This window comes from Rhipicephalus sanguineus, chromosome 5 (assembly GCF_013339695.2).
Source record: "Rhipicephalus sanguineus isolate Rsan-2018 chromosome 5, BIME_Rsan_1.4, whole genome shotgun sequence".
Lineage (NCBI taxonomy): Eukaryota > Metazoa > Arthropoda > Arachnida > Ixodida > Ixodidae > Rhipicephalus > Rhipicephalus sanguineus.
In genome coordinates, this window is record NC_051180.1 from 104,992,427 (window position 1) to 105,005,497 (window position 13,071).

Below are 13,071 nucleotides of genomic sequence, written 5' to 3' on the forward strand. Positions count from 1 at the left end.
TCGCCACCAACATTTTGTTTTTGTGCATTTTCTTGCTTACTAAGAGTCTTCTTGCAGCAAGCGTGGTGTTTTTGGTATCGTGAAAGAGTACTTTACTAATATCAGAAAAATCATTTTGCTCTTTAGCGTAACTTGAACACCTTCCATATCCTTCTGGAGTGTGGCGGTGGTGACTGAAACGCTGTGTTGTGAGCAGGCTTGACAACATGGCACTTGGGGTGGCTAACTACCGTACCAAGCAATCCAACATCACCGATTATTTAAGCACCCTTTTTCTCACATGGAACATAAATGTGATTTCATTTTTAACGTTTTCTAGTTTTTTTTCTTCATTTCAGTAAATCGAAAATCTGCTTAAAATTCAAAGAATTTTTGCGGTCCAGCGGCCTTCGAATTATCGAGCTTTTAATGTAGTTTCAATGGTTAGCACAGGAAAATCATAAGTGCACCGAAATATCTTCGTTATAACCGACAGATCGTTATATCTGGGATCGCTATTAGTGGGTTCGACTGTATTTCCTTCTAGCTGCACAAATGCCTCTCTAAGACTGCCATACTCGCTGCACAAAATTGCTAACGGTGTCGGTCACGGTTTAACAGAGTTCGTCTCAATGGGCGTTTACTGTATACAGGTCACAAAGAGTGGACCTACTTTTCAAATTTTTGCGCTACGAAGTGCAAGCGTAGGCCTTAGTCGTGCAAATGGGGTGAATCACACCAGACTCACCAATATGCTTCCGGGTCTGCTCAACGACTGAGTTGCGGTTGACGTTGGACAGGAGGCCAAGGCAGAACCGCTCTGAGCTCGAGGGGTCCGTGAAGCCGTCCACAGTGAGGGAGGGCTGTGAAGCGTGGAACGTCTCCCCAACCCGTGTGTTGAGCTCGTAGTACGAGATGGAGCACCAGAAAGCCGGCTCCGTGTACGTCACCGGCTGCACTTCTGCACGACAGCAGCAAGAGTTCTTTCGCAACACAAGACACGTGCAACAGAACGTTTACAAATTCACACAGCTGTCTCAATGGTAAGTCCGGCACAACTGTTAGGGTTTTTCTCGCCTCAAGAAGTCTTTATCGCCTTCCTTTACGCAACCACCGAGAGCCAAGAGAAGCTATCACTACAGTAAAAGCTTGTTTATTCACATTTCATGGTACCGGGAACATTCTAATGAACAGAGAGTTGAATTATTGAGAGCGCCAAGAAAACACGGAACTAATTTCCATTACATCAATACACTTTCATTTTCTACATAAATATGTTAATACTGTTCTTATTTTGAATAGCAGCAGTGTAATAGCCACAATTCTCGTCATCTCCCAACTTCCTTCACGACATGCCTGAAGCACAAGACCTAATATCTTCATTCACCCAGAATGCACACTGCACCCCTTATCACGTGCCGCCTCCACCAACGCCACCATGTACATGTGATGACAATTTTTTTCGCTGGCAACAGATATTTCATCCATTGTGATAGAGCAGGCGAGCTTTATGCCAGCATGTGGGCTGCAGTTGAAACACTCGTCTTCCACAGCTTCCGCGATGTTTATTTTGTAACATTGCGTGCACGTTGCATCAAATCAAAATGAAGTCATTTAGTGCCGTATCTGCTGCAGACGAAACAGTGATCGCTAACAATGTGATCACAGGCAGTATCCATGCGCTTCTGAAGGCACATAGGCGGCCTACACGCACATTCGAAATGAATATACTGAGCGCTGTGCCGCATGTGCTACGGATGAAACTGATCACTAGCAACGCGATCATGGTGGTCACACAGTTCTGAGGGCACGTGTGTGGCCTACGTACACAGAGTCTAAACGAAACTGCTGAACAGACAAAACCGCAATCACTAGCAATGTGATTCTAGAGCGTGTGCGTGGGCCACACGTGCCGTCTGCATCAAGAAGAAACTACTGTTTGCCGCAGCCGCTGTGGAGAAACCTAGCTTGCTGAAGCACAATCATGAATGGCGACACGCAGTTCTGAGAGCATGCAGCGAAAACACAACTGCTGTGTCTCGCAGCGGCTGCAGACGAAACCGTGGTCGCTATTGATGCGATCATCGAGAGCACCCACACAATTCAAATGTGCCTATTAAAAACATAACTAGTTTGCTGCAGCCACTGAAGCTTTGGTCGCAAATAACGAACAGTGGACGCTGACAATGCTTTTCTGAAGGCCCATGACCAATGCTGTGTCACACACGGCGGCAAACGCAATTAGGCATGACGAATTCTGGCTTTCCTGCCGTTACCGTACGGTTCATGCTGAAAATGATGATAGCAAGTCAGACTGCACCGTCTTGTTTTATATGGAGGTCAACGCCATATTTACTCTCTTTTGCATTGTATGATTGCAGCGCTCTGCGCTTCGAAGATCGTCCAATTTAACCAAGTTCTGGCCAAATTTAACCGAATCAAGGAGTGTCTGATGCCAACAATGCAAATGCTTGCCAGGACTAAGGGACAAGTCCGGATTATGCAATTGTCTGAATTACCAACAGCGAAATTAATGAGCTTTTACTGTACTTTGACAAGATTGTTGACGGACAATGCTCACTGCAAATATGTATACTAGCCAGTGTACAAATAAAGGAAAGAGTGAAATGAAAAAGGCAACAAGAAAATCTGCACTGTGACTTAAACTGCAGGATTGCTATGCAGTCAAGCACATGCTTTATAAAAAAGGGAGTCCACTAACATGTGTGGCTGATTATCAAGCCCTATTTCAAGAGGTGTTGATACTGAAAAGCCTTGGCATAAAATTTTAGATGAAATTCTACAAAATAAGCACAGAAAATTGGGTAACTGGAACTGGATTGATGAACTGGCACAGCAGCTTTGCTGAAATTGCACCCCTACCCTAGTACCATGCATTATTCATCTTTGATAACCAACTTAGCCAAGTGAATTGTTGCAGTTGGCCTTAATGAGCAAATACCACAGCGTGACTAGAAAACAAGCGTAAAACAAGATGCTACAAACCTGGTGAAGGGCTGGGTGAAGAGAGGAGTACCGTATCTACAAGAAAAGCGAAGGATACATCAGTGCAATCAGTGCCAAGTCAAAGGAAGTCAAGATTACACATCTTTCAATCACACTTTCTTTCTTGTGCTTCGCCTACCTTATCAGAATCAGCCAACTGGTGGGTGATTAGAGCTTAGTACAATTGTGTTAAACAAAGCTTTACACCACAAATCCTCTAGTTTCATCGCCCATTTGCTCGCAGCATATGTCCAGCTAAGATTAAACTTGGCACGTTTGCAAATGTTGGGCACTTCAGTGTGAATACAATCAAACCTTGATAATATGAACGGTTAAAACATAGTTGTGACGAATTCGCTCACTGCTTAAGCCATAGTGGTTCGCCCTACACCCACCAGTTAGTGCGTACCCTACATACCATGATAACTTTTTGTGCCATAAACGTTTACCGCACCACTTGACTTGCCGACGCCACAATGTACCACAAAATGTTTTCCGCATTTTCGAGAAGTGCAGAGATTGGTCAATCAATGATTCCGACTTCCACGCACGGTGATGCCTTTGCAGATAAGCACTGAGAAAGAACGAAGGCAAGGTGGCGGCCGTCAACGAAAGCACCAGTATGACGTTTCATTGACAACCTTATCACAATAAGCATCTTCAGCTATCTGCTCGGGCACGTGCGTGGCATAGTGCTACTTTAAGCCTACTGCACGCATTTAGTAGGCGACTACCTGAGTACGGGCCACCAATCGCTGTCCCCTCGTTGAGCGTGGGGCTGTGTTCAAGTGCACACAGCTTTGTAGAAATGAAAGCAGCTCGCTGTTGCCAAGTCGAGCGTCGCGAATGCCAAGAAACCTCGCTGCGTTAAAACTATCACACTAAACACATGCATGTGGTACAGCAAGCGTAGCGCTGCTGTAACCGTACTGCAAGCTTTTATTGGGCGACAACCTAAATGTGCCTCCGTCTGCTGCCAGGACTGCTGGAGCATTGCTTGCAGGAAGCTTGCATTCACCGCATTAACCCAACGAGCTACTCAACACTTCTGTGCACGGTCTGGAGTGGTGTGGGTACAAAGAACACTTACAGAGCAAGTGCGTATGTACGATACAGCAAGCGGCACAACAGTGACAGCGTGAGCCGAGTAGAAGACGCGCTGCACGCAACTAGCCAGGAGCCGATTGGCTCCATGTGGTCATACTGTGTTTCAATGAAACTCAGTTTTCGCTTAGTAGCAGATTGCAGTACAGACATGCGTACAAATGTATTGCGGAGAGCCGATACTGTGCGTTCTGTTGTTATGTCAGTTGCTGCATATCCCTGACCTTGTAATAGTTTCGAAATGCTCCTTGGCATTGCCACCGAGCGCTATCAATCGTGTGGGAGTGCCAGAATCTTTTCTGCACTTTGGCAAAAAGAAGGAGAAGGCTTCGTGGTGGATGCTTTAGGCAATATTCGCTGTAGTACTGTATTTCTTTGTGAACGGCGATCTGGCACACGTCACGCGATGCAAACTTGTACTTGGTGGTTAATGCATACTACCGTTTAGTGCATCGTTATGGCGTGTCCCTGGCAGGTTCGTATTAACGAGATTTCGCTGTACAGTCGAAGTGTGAATTTTAATTTCCCTAGGGATTGCAAAAGTGTCCAAATAATTGGGCAGTCCAAGAAAACAAATTCATGCCTTTTTTACTTCACTTAAGGGGCCGAATCGCCACAGCCCCATTTTAAATGAGTGCATGGCTGTGATTTCGAAAGAGCACTTCAAAATGCCTTTGGAACTCTGACATCGACGTATGCAACAAAAATTGGGGGAACCTTAAGGTTCGCCTTTAAGAGTTGAACGGGATAGCGAAATACGGCCCCTAGTGCACACTTCAACCACTAAGTGCGTACTTATTAATGTGTATTGTTACACACACACGCACACAGACACACATGCGCGGGCGCGCGATGTATCTATAGTAACGGTACAGGTTTTCGATCTAAAGCACTTCCCTGGTGCAAGAGTCGAGACATATTTCTCACAATGCCTCACAGATGGCAGCACATTATCTAACGTTTGCTGTTTGCTTGATAAACGCCTTTTCTAGAAAGCAGGCGCTGGCTTGATATGTTTTCCCCTAGATGGACATAGTTGTCCATTTTTGGAGCTGTTTGAAAGTTCGTGTGTGTTTCTAACGGCGATGGCTGCATTATCGTGTCTTTTTTTTTGAAGCATGGCGTCGCGCAAAAAACGTAGTATGATGGCCTCGCCAATGCGCCTACAAATCGCCGAATAGGCTCATTTTCGTCATGACACTTGCCGAACAAAACGCATTAAGGACTCCTTCCACTACATGGCATTTATGTAGTGTTTTTTCCGACATAGTTGCAGGTAACATCGTGGCTTTGTGGTAGGACATCTGCTTGCCATGTTAACGGCCCGGGTTCGATCCTCAATGGGACCGAAGATTTTTATTTTTTATTTTATTTGCATCTTTCTCGATTTTTCGCTCACAAGCGTCGGTAGCGACGCCTTCACCAACACCGGAATTTCTGCGACACGAGCTCTTCAACGCTATCGCGTTAATACAATGACCCAGAACACAGTGGCTGTGGCAGCAGAGTAAATCGTCCAGCTTTTCCCGATGCATGTGCATGCATTTATACAATGATGTCCTACAGCCCGAAAATCCCTGCCACTTCACTTAAACGCAGTAGCTGCCAGATGGAGCCGATCATTCCTAGCTAGTTGTGTGCGCCACATTGCCTACTAAGCCCACGGCATCGCTGCCGCAGCGCTTGCTGCATCATACGCTTGCATTTGCCGCGAGTGTTGCACTCCTGACACCGTGTGTGACAACAGCGAGCAGCTGCTTTCGTTCTTGCAAGCAATGAGTCCTTGCAGCGCACTTAGCAGTCTCACATAACAAGTTGGCACAGCGCGTTTGTCGCATAATAAAAGCGAGCAGTAACTTACAACTGTGCTAAACCACATGCTCTAGTGAGCAGTTATTCGAAGATGCTTATTATATAAGGTTGCTGGTAATTAAGTCAAACTGGTGTGCTCACCACGTGCCAACATCACACCTCCGTGCATTTCCACTGCTCATCCATAAAGGCATTGCCACACTCGCGCCACTGAATGACTGCTGTTTGCACTTACCGAAAAGGAAAGATCTTTTGTGGCACTGCATCATGTCGGCCACACCACGAGTTGAGGGGAGCAGTTAACCTCAATCCCACAAAAAGTGATCACGGCATGCAGTAAACGGCACACAGGATACATCATATCATAATTATGTTTTAACCATTGGCATATTTCAAACGGGCATGCATTAATGAATTTTTTCTGAGACGACAGCGAGTGTGTGCATGTATGAAAAAAAAAAAGCATTCACTGAATCCTGTGACAGTGGCCCCTTCCAATTCTTGGAATGCTTCACTGCATAACATTATGGCAAAGCTGACTTTTGGAATCTGTAACCACAGTAAACAGATGGACGCACAGTGGTCCTGGCTAAAAAGTGCGAGATACAGCAGCGGCTTCATTTAATGCCATGTCAGTCCTGAAATCAGAGCTGAGAGCACAAAAAATCGGATTTCAAAGAGTTTCAGCATACAAAATTTCAGATGTTCTTATACAGTGGAACTTCGATTATACGACTTTCAGGGGACCACGCAAAATCGTCGTATAATCCAGGCGTCGTATAATCGAAGAACCGAGAATATAGGCAGTGACGGTCATTGTTGCCCCACAACAGCGGGCACATAATGGCTAAGAAAGTCCGCGGCACAAACCTACGCTGCTCCGAGGAACGTAGATTAAATTATTTGAAAAAATGACAACTACGCATTTTATCGGAGGTGTGAACGAACCTTTATTTCTCACCTTTTAAAAAAATCTGTGATTTTCTTCTGAGAGTTTGCCCAGCCACGACGCATCAGCTTTCTTTCGATAGCTGCAACATCTGGCAGCAAGTCGCCGATCTCGTCGCGTGCGCAAGCAAACCGCCGAATGTGGTCGACGTAGCACAACACGTCCGCGTAAGTCGGAACGGACGCACTAGCCTCTGCAGCGTCGTCCATCTTTTCCTCGTCGGAAGTTCCCGCAGTGTCGGGACGCACAGTTTCGATAATGTCATCCAGCGACACTTCACTGCACACTGCAACGTCGTCGTCGGCACCAACATAGTCCACGAAAGATCCAGGCAGCTCCAGGCTGCCGAACTCTGGTTCGTCGTCAACAGGCACTGCAGCTTCACTGGTAGAACAAGCACCACTTCTATTAAAGCCGCAGTGCCTGAAGGAGTTGGCGATGGTTTCTGGCGTGACTGTGTCCCATGCACTAGCAATGTAGTGCATTGCATCAAGCACAGAAAGCTTCTTATCCAACTTCTTGCGTTCCATGCCCGCCAGCCGACGCTGCACCAGAAACTTCCAACATTTCTGTTTCATGCACTTGATGATGCCAGCGTCAAGTGGCTGCAGCTGGCTAGTGCAATTGGGGGGCAGGAATACAACTTTCACATTTCTCAAATGCGACATATCTGATGGATGGCATGACGCATTGTCAAGCAGAAGAAGAATCTTTCTGTTCTTAGCCCCCATTTTGGAGTCCAGCTGCTGCAGATATGTAGAAAAGATAGCAGCCGTCATCCAGGCTTTCCGGTTGAACGTGTACTGGCACGGCAGCCTTTTCAAATTCTTGAAGCATCGCGGCGTCTCAAACTTGCTGATCACGAGGGCAGGAAGCTTTTCAGAGCCGTCTTAATTAGCGCAAAGCAATACGGTAAGACGCTCTTTGCTTCGCTTACCCCCGTGACAGCTCTCTCCTTTGAATGCCAATGTCTGTTCTGGCTGCATATTATAAAATAACCCAGTTTCGTCCGCGTTGAACACATCGGACGGCTTGTATTCTCGTATCAATTCCGGCAGCAATGCAGTGCACTTTTCTACAGTGTCGGAGCTGATTGACGCGCTCTCTCCACAGCAGCGGCTGTACACAACTCCACTGAGTTTTTTAAAGCAATCCAACCAGCCATTGGAGGCTTTAAAGTTGTCAATGCCGCAGCGCAATTGCAACTGTCTCAGCCTTCTTCTTAAAAATTGCGCCATCCACGGCAATTCCTGAACTGCGGGCCTAACGCAACCACTCAACGAGGGCCTTCTCCATGGCAGCATATTTGCCATCTTTCGCGGCCTTCCTGTTCAGGCCGAACTTTGCCGCATTTAGTAGGATGCTGTCCTTCTTCGCGAGGATCGTTTTCAGCGACGACTCGGGAATGTTCAGGTCGCGGGCAATGCTGGCCTTTGTTGCTCCGTTCCGCTTCTCCGCCTCCTCGATTATGCGAAGCTTTTCTCCAAGCGTCAGCGGTTTTTGGTTCCGCGACATTGCGGGACGCAGCACTCGCAACCAAGAATTCGAAAGCTTCCTCGCACACCAATATCCGAACACAGGAAATTTTGCACGTGGACACAGCAGCTGCGGCGCAGCACAACCAACCGATGACGCAAACACGTGAAGGAATGGCTGAATGGCAGCACGGCAGTAGGCCTATTCGATTTGCAAGCTTCGACCAATCGCGAGCAGTTAAAACGCCCCAGCCCTCTGGTAGCTAGACAGCGGCGACTTCCGGTCCCCGCGGCTGTCGCAAACGTTGGCTCAACAATCGCCGTTCAACACGTCCGGTATAACGACATGAAATCTAGTGAAAGTTATCGCATACTAGAAAGCGAGCTCGAAATTATCTGCCATGTTATCTGCTCACAACGGTCACTACAAAACCACCCAAAAGAAGAGAGAGAAAAAAAAAAGGCGACAATGGAAGTGCGCAGTGCAATGCGACAAAATGAAAGCGCTCCGGCTGGCTCCGGCTAGCTATGGCCGACCGCGTGTCGAAAAATTGAAGAGGCCCTGTGGTGGCAGCGCGGATACGAACTCGGTTCCTCGGTTTCCAGACTTTTTTCGCCCGGCCGCAGTGTGTTTGCGTGCCAGCCTTCGTCATCGTAGGTCTTTTTTTTTTTTCTCGGACAGTCCAGCGAAGCGCCGTAAGAGGCGGGGCCGGCGTAAAATTGCGTCGTACAATTGAGGTTTTTAATATATTATTTCTATGTGGGTTTTGCCGGGACCAAGCCAATTCGTCGTAAAACGCGGGTCGTCGCAGGACCGGGGGACGTATAATCGAAGTTCCACTGTACCTTGACTCTACGAGACTGTGGCGGTGCCATGAAGGCATCTGCATTTTCAGCAATGACCGAAAAATCTGTAGTTCACTGCAATACATTGTGTTCACTACATTATGTTTTAACTAAAAGCACTGTGAAGAACATCAAATAAAAACGGGCGACTCTGAGTGCTGCAGGGACCGCAACAATGACTTGGTATTTTGGCACACGAACAGCATCTCCCATGTCAAGATCCCTCACTACAGGACAACAGAGGCAACGTTTTTAAAATGACATAATCCATAATCAACATGCCATAATGAAAGCCAGGTCAGTGATGACGTTCCAAACATCATAATTTTTTTGAAACTGAAAAAATTTCAACAGAAGCACTCGGAAAGGAGATGCACAGCAAGTGAACCTGACAGGGTCACTTGAAACATTTACACACAAATGCAGTGCCGGATTTTATTGAGTCAGGCATATCTCACAACTCACCCATGCTGTCAGCGCCATTTTGATCAGTGGTTTCTCCGTCTTCGCTCATGTAACCCGGCGGAGGTGTCTCTGCAAAGGATAACAGAACATACCGGTCGTGCTGTATGCTTTGCAAAAGCGGCATCCCAATACAGTTAAACCTGGATATAACGAAAGTGACAAATTCCAGAGAAATTTTGTTATAAACAGGTTTTCGTTATATCCAGTTTCAGCAAGAAAATTAGGAAAATAAATGCACAAATTAAACACAAGAAAAATTAAAGGCACACCACACCCAAAACATTTATTTAGTAATAAAAAACTGCATATTTTGCTCTATTGCTTATTTGTGAGGGATGACAATACTGAACGTTCATAGGACATCAATACAACGCTGCTCCGTCATCGTCTAGCCCTGGCCTCCGAGATTGGCTCCGGCAACGTGACGGCGCGTTGCCAGAGCCAATCTTGGAGGCCATGGTCTCGCGAACCTATGGTGCGGCGCAAGAGGGCAAAGCGCTTGACAACAGTGACATGTCGACCTCTGAAGATCCGTCATTGTCACCGTGGTCGCGAACAGTTTCCACCAGCGCCTAACCTGACATCTCCTCGGTAGTGACGACACAGTGGCTGGCATTAAAAAAAGCTGCACGTTGTCAGGGGCTGCTCCATGCGCGCGCAGTGAAACCACGCACGCACGCATGGCGTCGAAAACGAAGAGCGAACTCCATATGTGGCGCGAACTCTAAGCGTAACAACACGGAGCAAGGATTTTTTTTTTTAGTGGCGTCGCCTGGTGTCATGTTAACAAAGAGCAGTTCAGAGACTACTGCAACAACCGAAGAGTGGCGCTGCCAACAGAAAAGCCAATTTCCTTTTTTTTTTACTAAAGCCGGCGCGGTTAGCGCGGTGGCACCCACGAGCGGCTGGATGAGGTTTGAAGGGGGGCGGGGGAGGGGGGGCATGCCTGCGCTGTGCACGTGCCCGTGGCGGCACTTGCCTGCTCGCCTCGTGCACACCCGCACGCACAAACAAGCACTTGCTCTCGTCTTGCAGTCGCCGGGGCTTCAAGCGCACCATGCGCGACGCCGACGCTTCGCGCTCTCGTCGGCGGAGTAACCGCAGAAGATGCATGCAGCTCCTGCTCATGCCAAAAATGACAAAATTCAGGACAAAATCCCTAGGTTGTCGGTGGCGAAAATTCGCTGTATCAAGGGTGTCTCCTGCTGCCACATTGTTACACAGAGGTCGCAAATACATGTGCTTCTATGGAGTAACAGCAGGGAATAGAAAAACTTCGTAATATCAAGGAATTCTTTGTATGGAGGTTCATTATAGGCAGGTTTAAATGTAATGCATTAAACTCGTTTCAAACCTTTTTGCGGATTAGTCTGGTTTTGCAAGTGCACAAGTTACCGCGTACTTTTCTATCAACACGCTTGAGCGCCCGTGAGAGCTGAAAGAAAAGAAGAAAAAAAAAAAACCCTCCCGAACAAGCGCGTAATAAAGCTGTCACCACGCTGTACCGTCCCCGATTTTTCCTTTCTCTTGACGCAACTGGCAGTACAGTAAAAGCTCGTTAATTCGACTCTCGTTAATTCGGAAAATCGGTTAATTCGGACACGTCATCTGGTCCCTGTAAATATATGCATCACTCTATGAGACTGGGCGCTCGTTATTTCGGACAGATTTGACCGCAGATCGGATAATTCGGCGACTTTCGGGCCGCTGGCGAGGCTCGAAAACGAAAAAAGAACCATTCGGAACAAAAGTGAAGCTCAAACGCAGCATCGCCATGGACATCAATTATCGGCTTGGCCAATGCCTCCTTGACTAGATGCCCGCCGCGTCGCTCACTTTCCCATTGCGGCGGCGGTTCCCTCAGTTCCCCACAAAATCCGTGAGGCAGCGCTCGTAGCCTGACCGACTTCCGGGCGGCAGCGGAAATACGCTTACACCTTCGAGACTATAACAACGTGATGGCAATCTCGGAGGCAGCAGCACGTGATCTTTAGTAAGTAAGTAAAAGTAAGTATGCAAGTAGGGTGTTACTATTCACTTTTAACACAGGACAGGCGTTTTAAGTGCCACAGGAAGAAAAACCCGTTGCATCCGTTGCAGGCGTGCGCTATAGGGGGCGCTCGTTGCCTGACCGCGGAGAAAAAAAGAGGGAGAGGGTACGGAACCGGGTTACCGGACCACGCGGCGGGCATCTAGTCAAGGAGGCATTGGCTTGGCTTGACTTGAGCCAAGCCTTTTCTTCGCGCGTGATAGCGTGTGGGGCATGTGGGTAGTGTGGGTTTGGTGCGGTGTAATTTTTGTTGCTTTGTTCCCGTTGGTGTGCTGCATCGTTGAACGCTGTTTTATCGAGGAACAATTCAGTACGGCTCCTTTAGCTTGATCGTTGCTGGTGCTTTTGTGCTGACTTCTCGTGTGAACGCACTCTCCGCCGATGGCAATGCCGGCAAAGCGGCCCAAGTACGAGGCCAAGGACTTCACCACCAAAGTAGAAATTTTGCGTGCCCTGAAAAATGGGCTCTCCCGGCAAGAAGTAGCTCCTGTGCCATGACGTCGGCAAACAATACGACGCGAGTCTCCTGAGCGCAGTTAGCATTCTTCGCGTATGTGTGGCAGAGCACGCCTGCGCACGCCATTGCCAACTGTTTCAGGCACAGTGGCTTTGTTGTACCAGACTCCAGCGATGCCGCAGTGGCCGAAGTGTCGCCGAACGACAGTGCCGATGACGGGCAGGATTTCGGAATTGTTATGCCTGATGCAGTGACACTCGACGATTATATCGGCATTGATGGCGTTGCCACTGCCGGCTCTCTGACTGATGAGCAAATCGTCAAGGAAGTGATGCATGGCGACGAATCCGAGAACGAAGAGCCTGAAGAGCAGCAGCCACACTATGAGCCACACAGGCCCCCTCACACTGTGAAGGAAGCCGCGGAGGCCCTCGTCGTCCTTAAAGAATTTTGTTTTGGCACTGCAGATAGCATGCAAGCTGCTGAGCACCTTGAAGGGCTCAGAAAAATTGTGTCCACGCAAATTTCTGCTCGAAAACAGAGACGCATCCGCGATTACCATGTAAAGTAAAGGTATGCTGAAAAAACTCTTGCATTTATTGTTTATTTCGACCATTCGATAATTTGGACATTCGGTTAATTCGGACATTTTTTCCGGTCCCTAGAAATCCGAATTAACGAGCTTTTACTGCATACGTTTCGTGTAAATATACAATTCTATATTCAATACAATATGCGATATTTATGGCCACTATTCAGCACTATTCGATTCGAATTCGATTCGACATGAAATTGCACTATTCGCACACCCCTAGCATATGTATGTACAAAGGAGTACCGACCCAAAAATGTCACTGTTTTTTTAGCTGCAATAAGTAACTAACAACCCACTCATCGTGGCTGGAAGCCTTGTTTGCTCGAGCGCACA

The 13,071-nt window shown here is 47.5% G+C and overlaps 1 protein-coding gene across 2 annotated transcripts in view; it reads right to left on the reverse strand.

The window, feature by feature from the left end:
• Positions 1-13,071, reverse strand: part of LOC119394073 (mothers against decapentaplegic homolog 3) — a 50,227-nt gene that overhangs the window by 11,816 nt on the left and 25,340 nt on the right. For both annotated transcript variants that reach the window (XM_037661293.2, XM_037661294.2), the window contains exons 4-6: positions 9,637-9,705; positions 2,986-3,021; positions 728-940 (exon numbers count right to left, since the gene is read on the reverse strand). In XM_037661293.2, the coding sequence (XP_037517221.1) occupies positions 728-940; positions 2,986-3,021; positions 9,637-9,705 (318 nt within the window). The remainder of the gene's footprint in view (positions 1-727; positions 941-2,985; positions 3,022-9,636; positions 9,706-13,071) is intronic.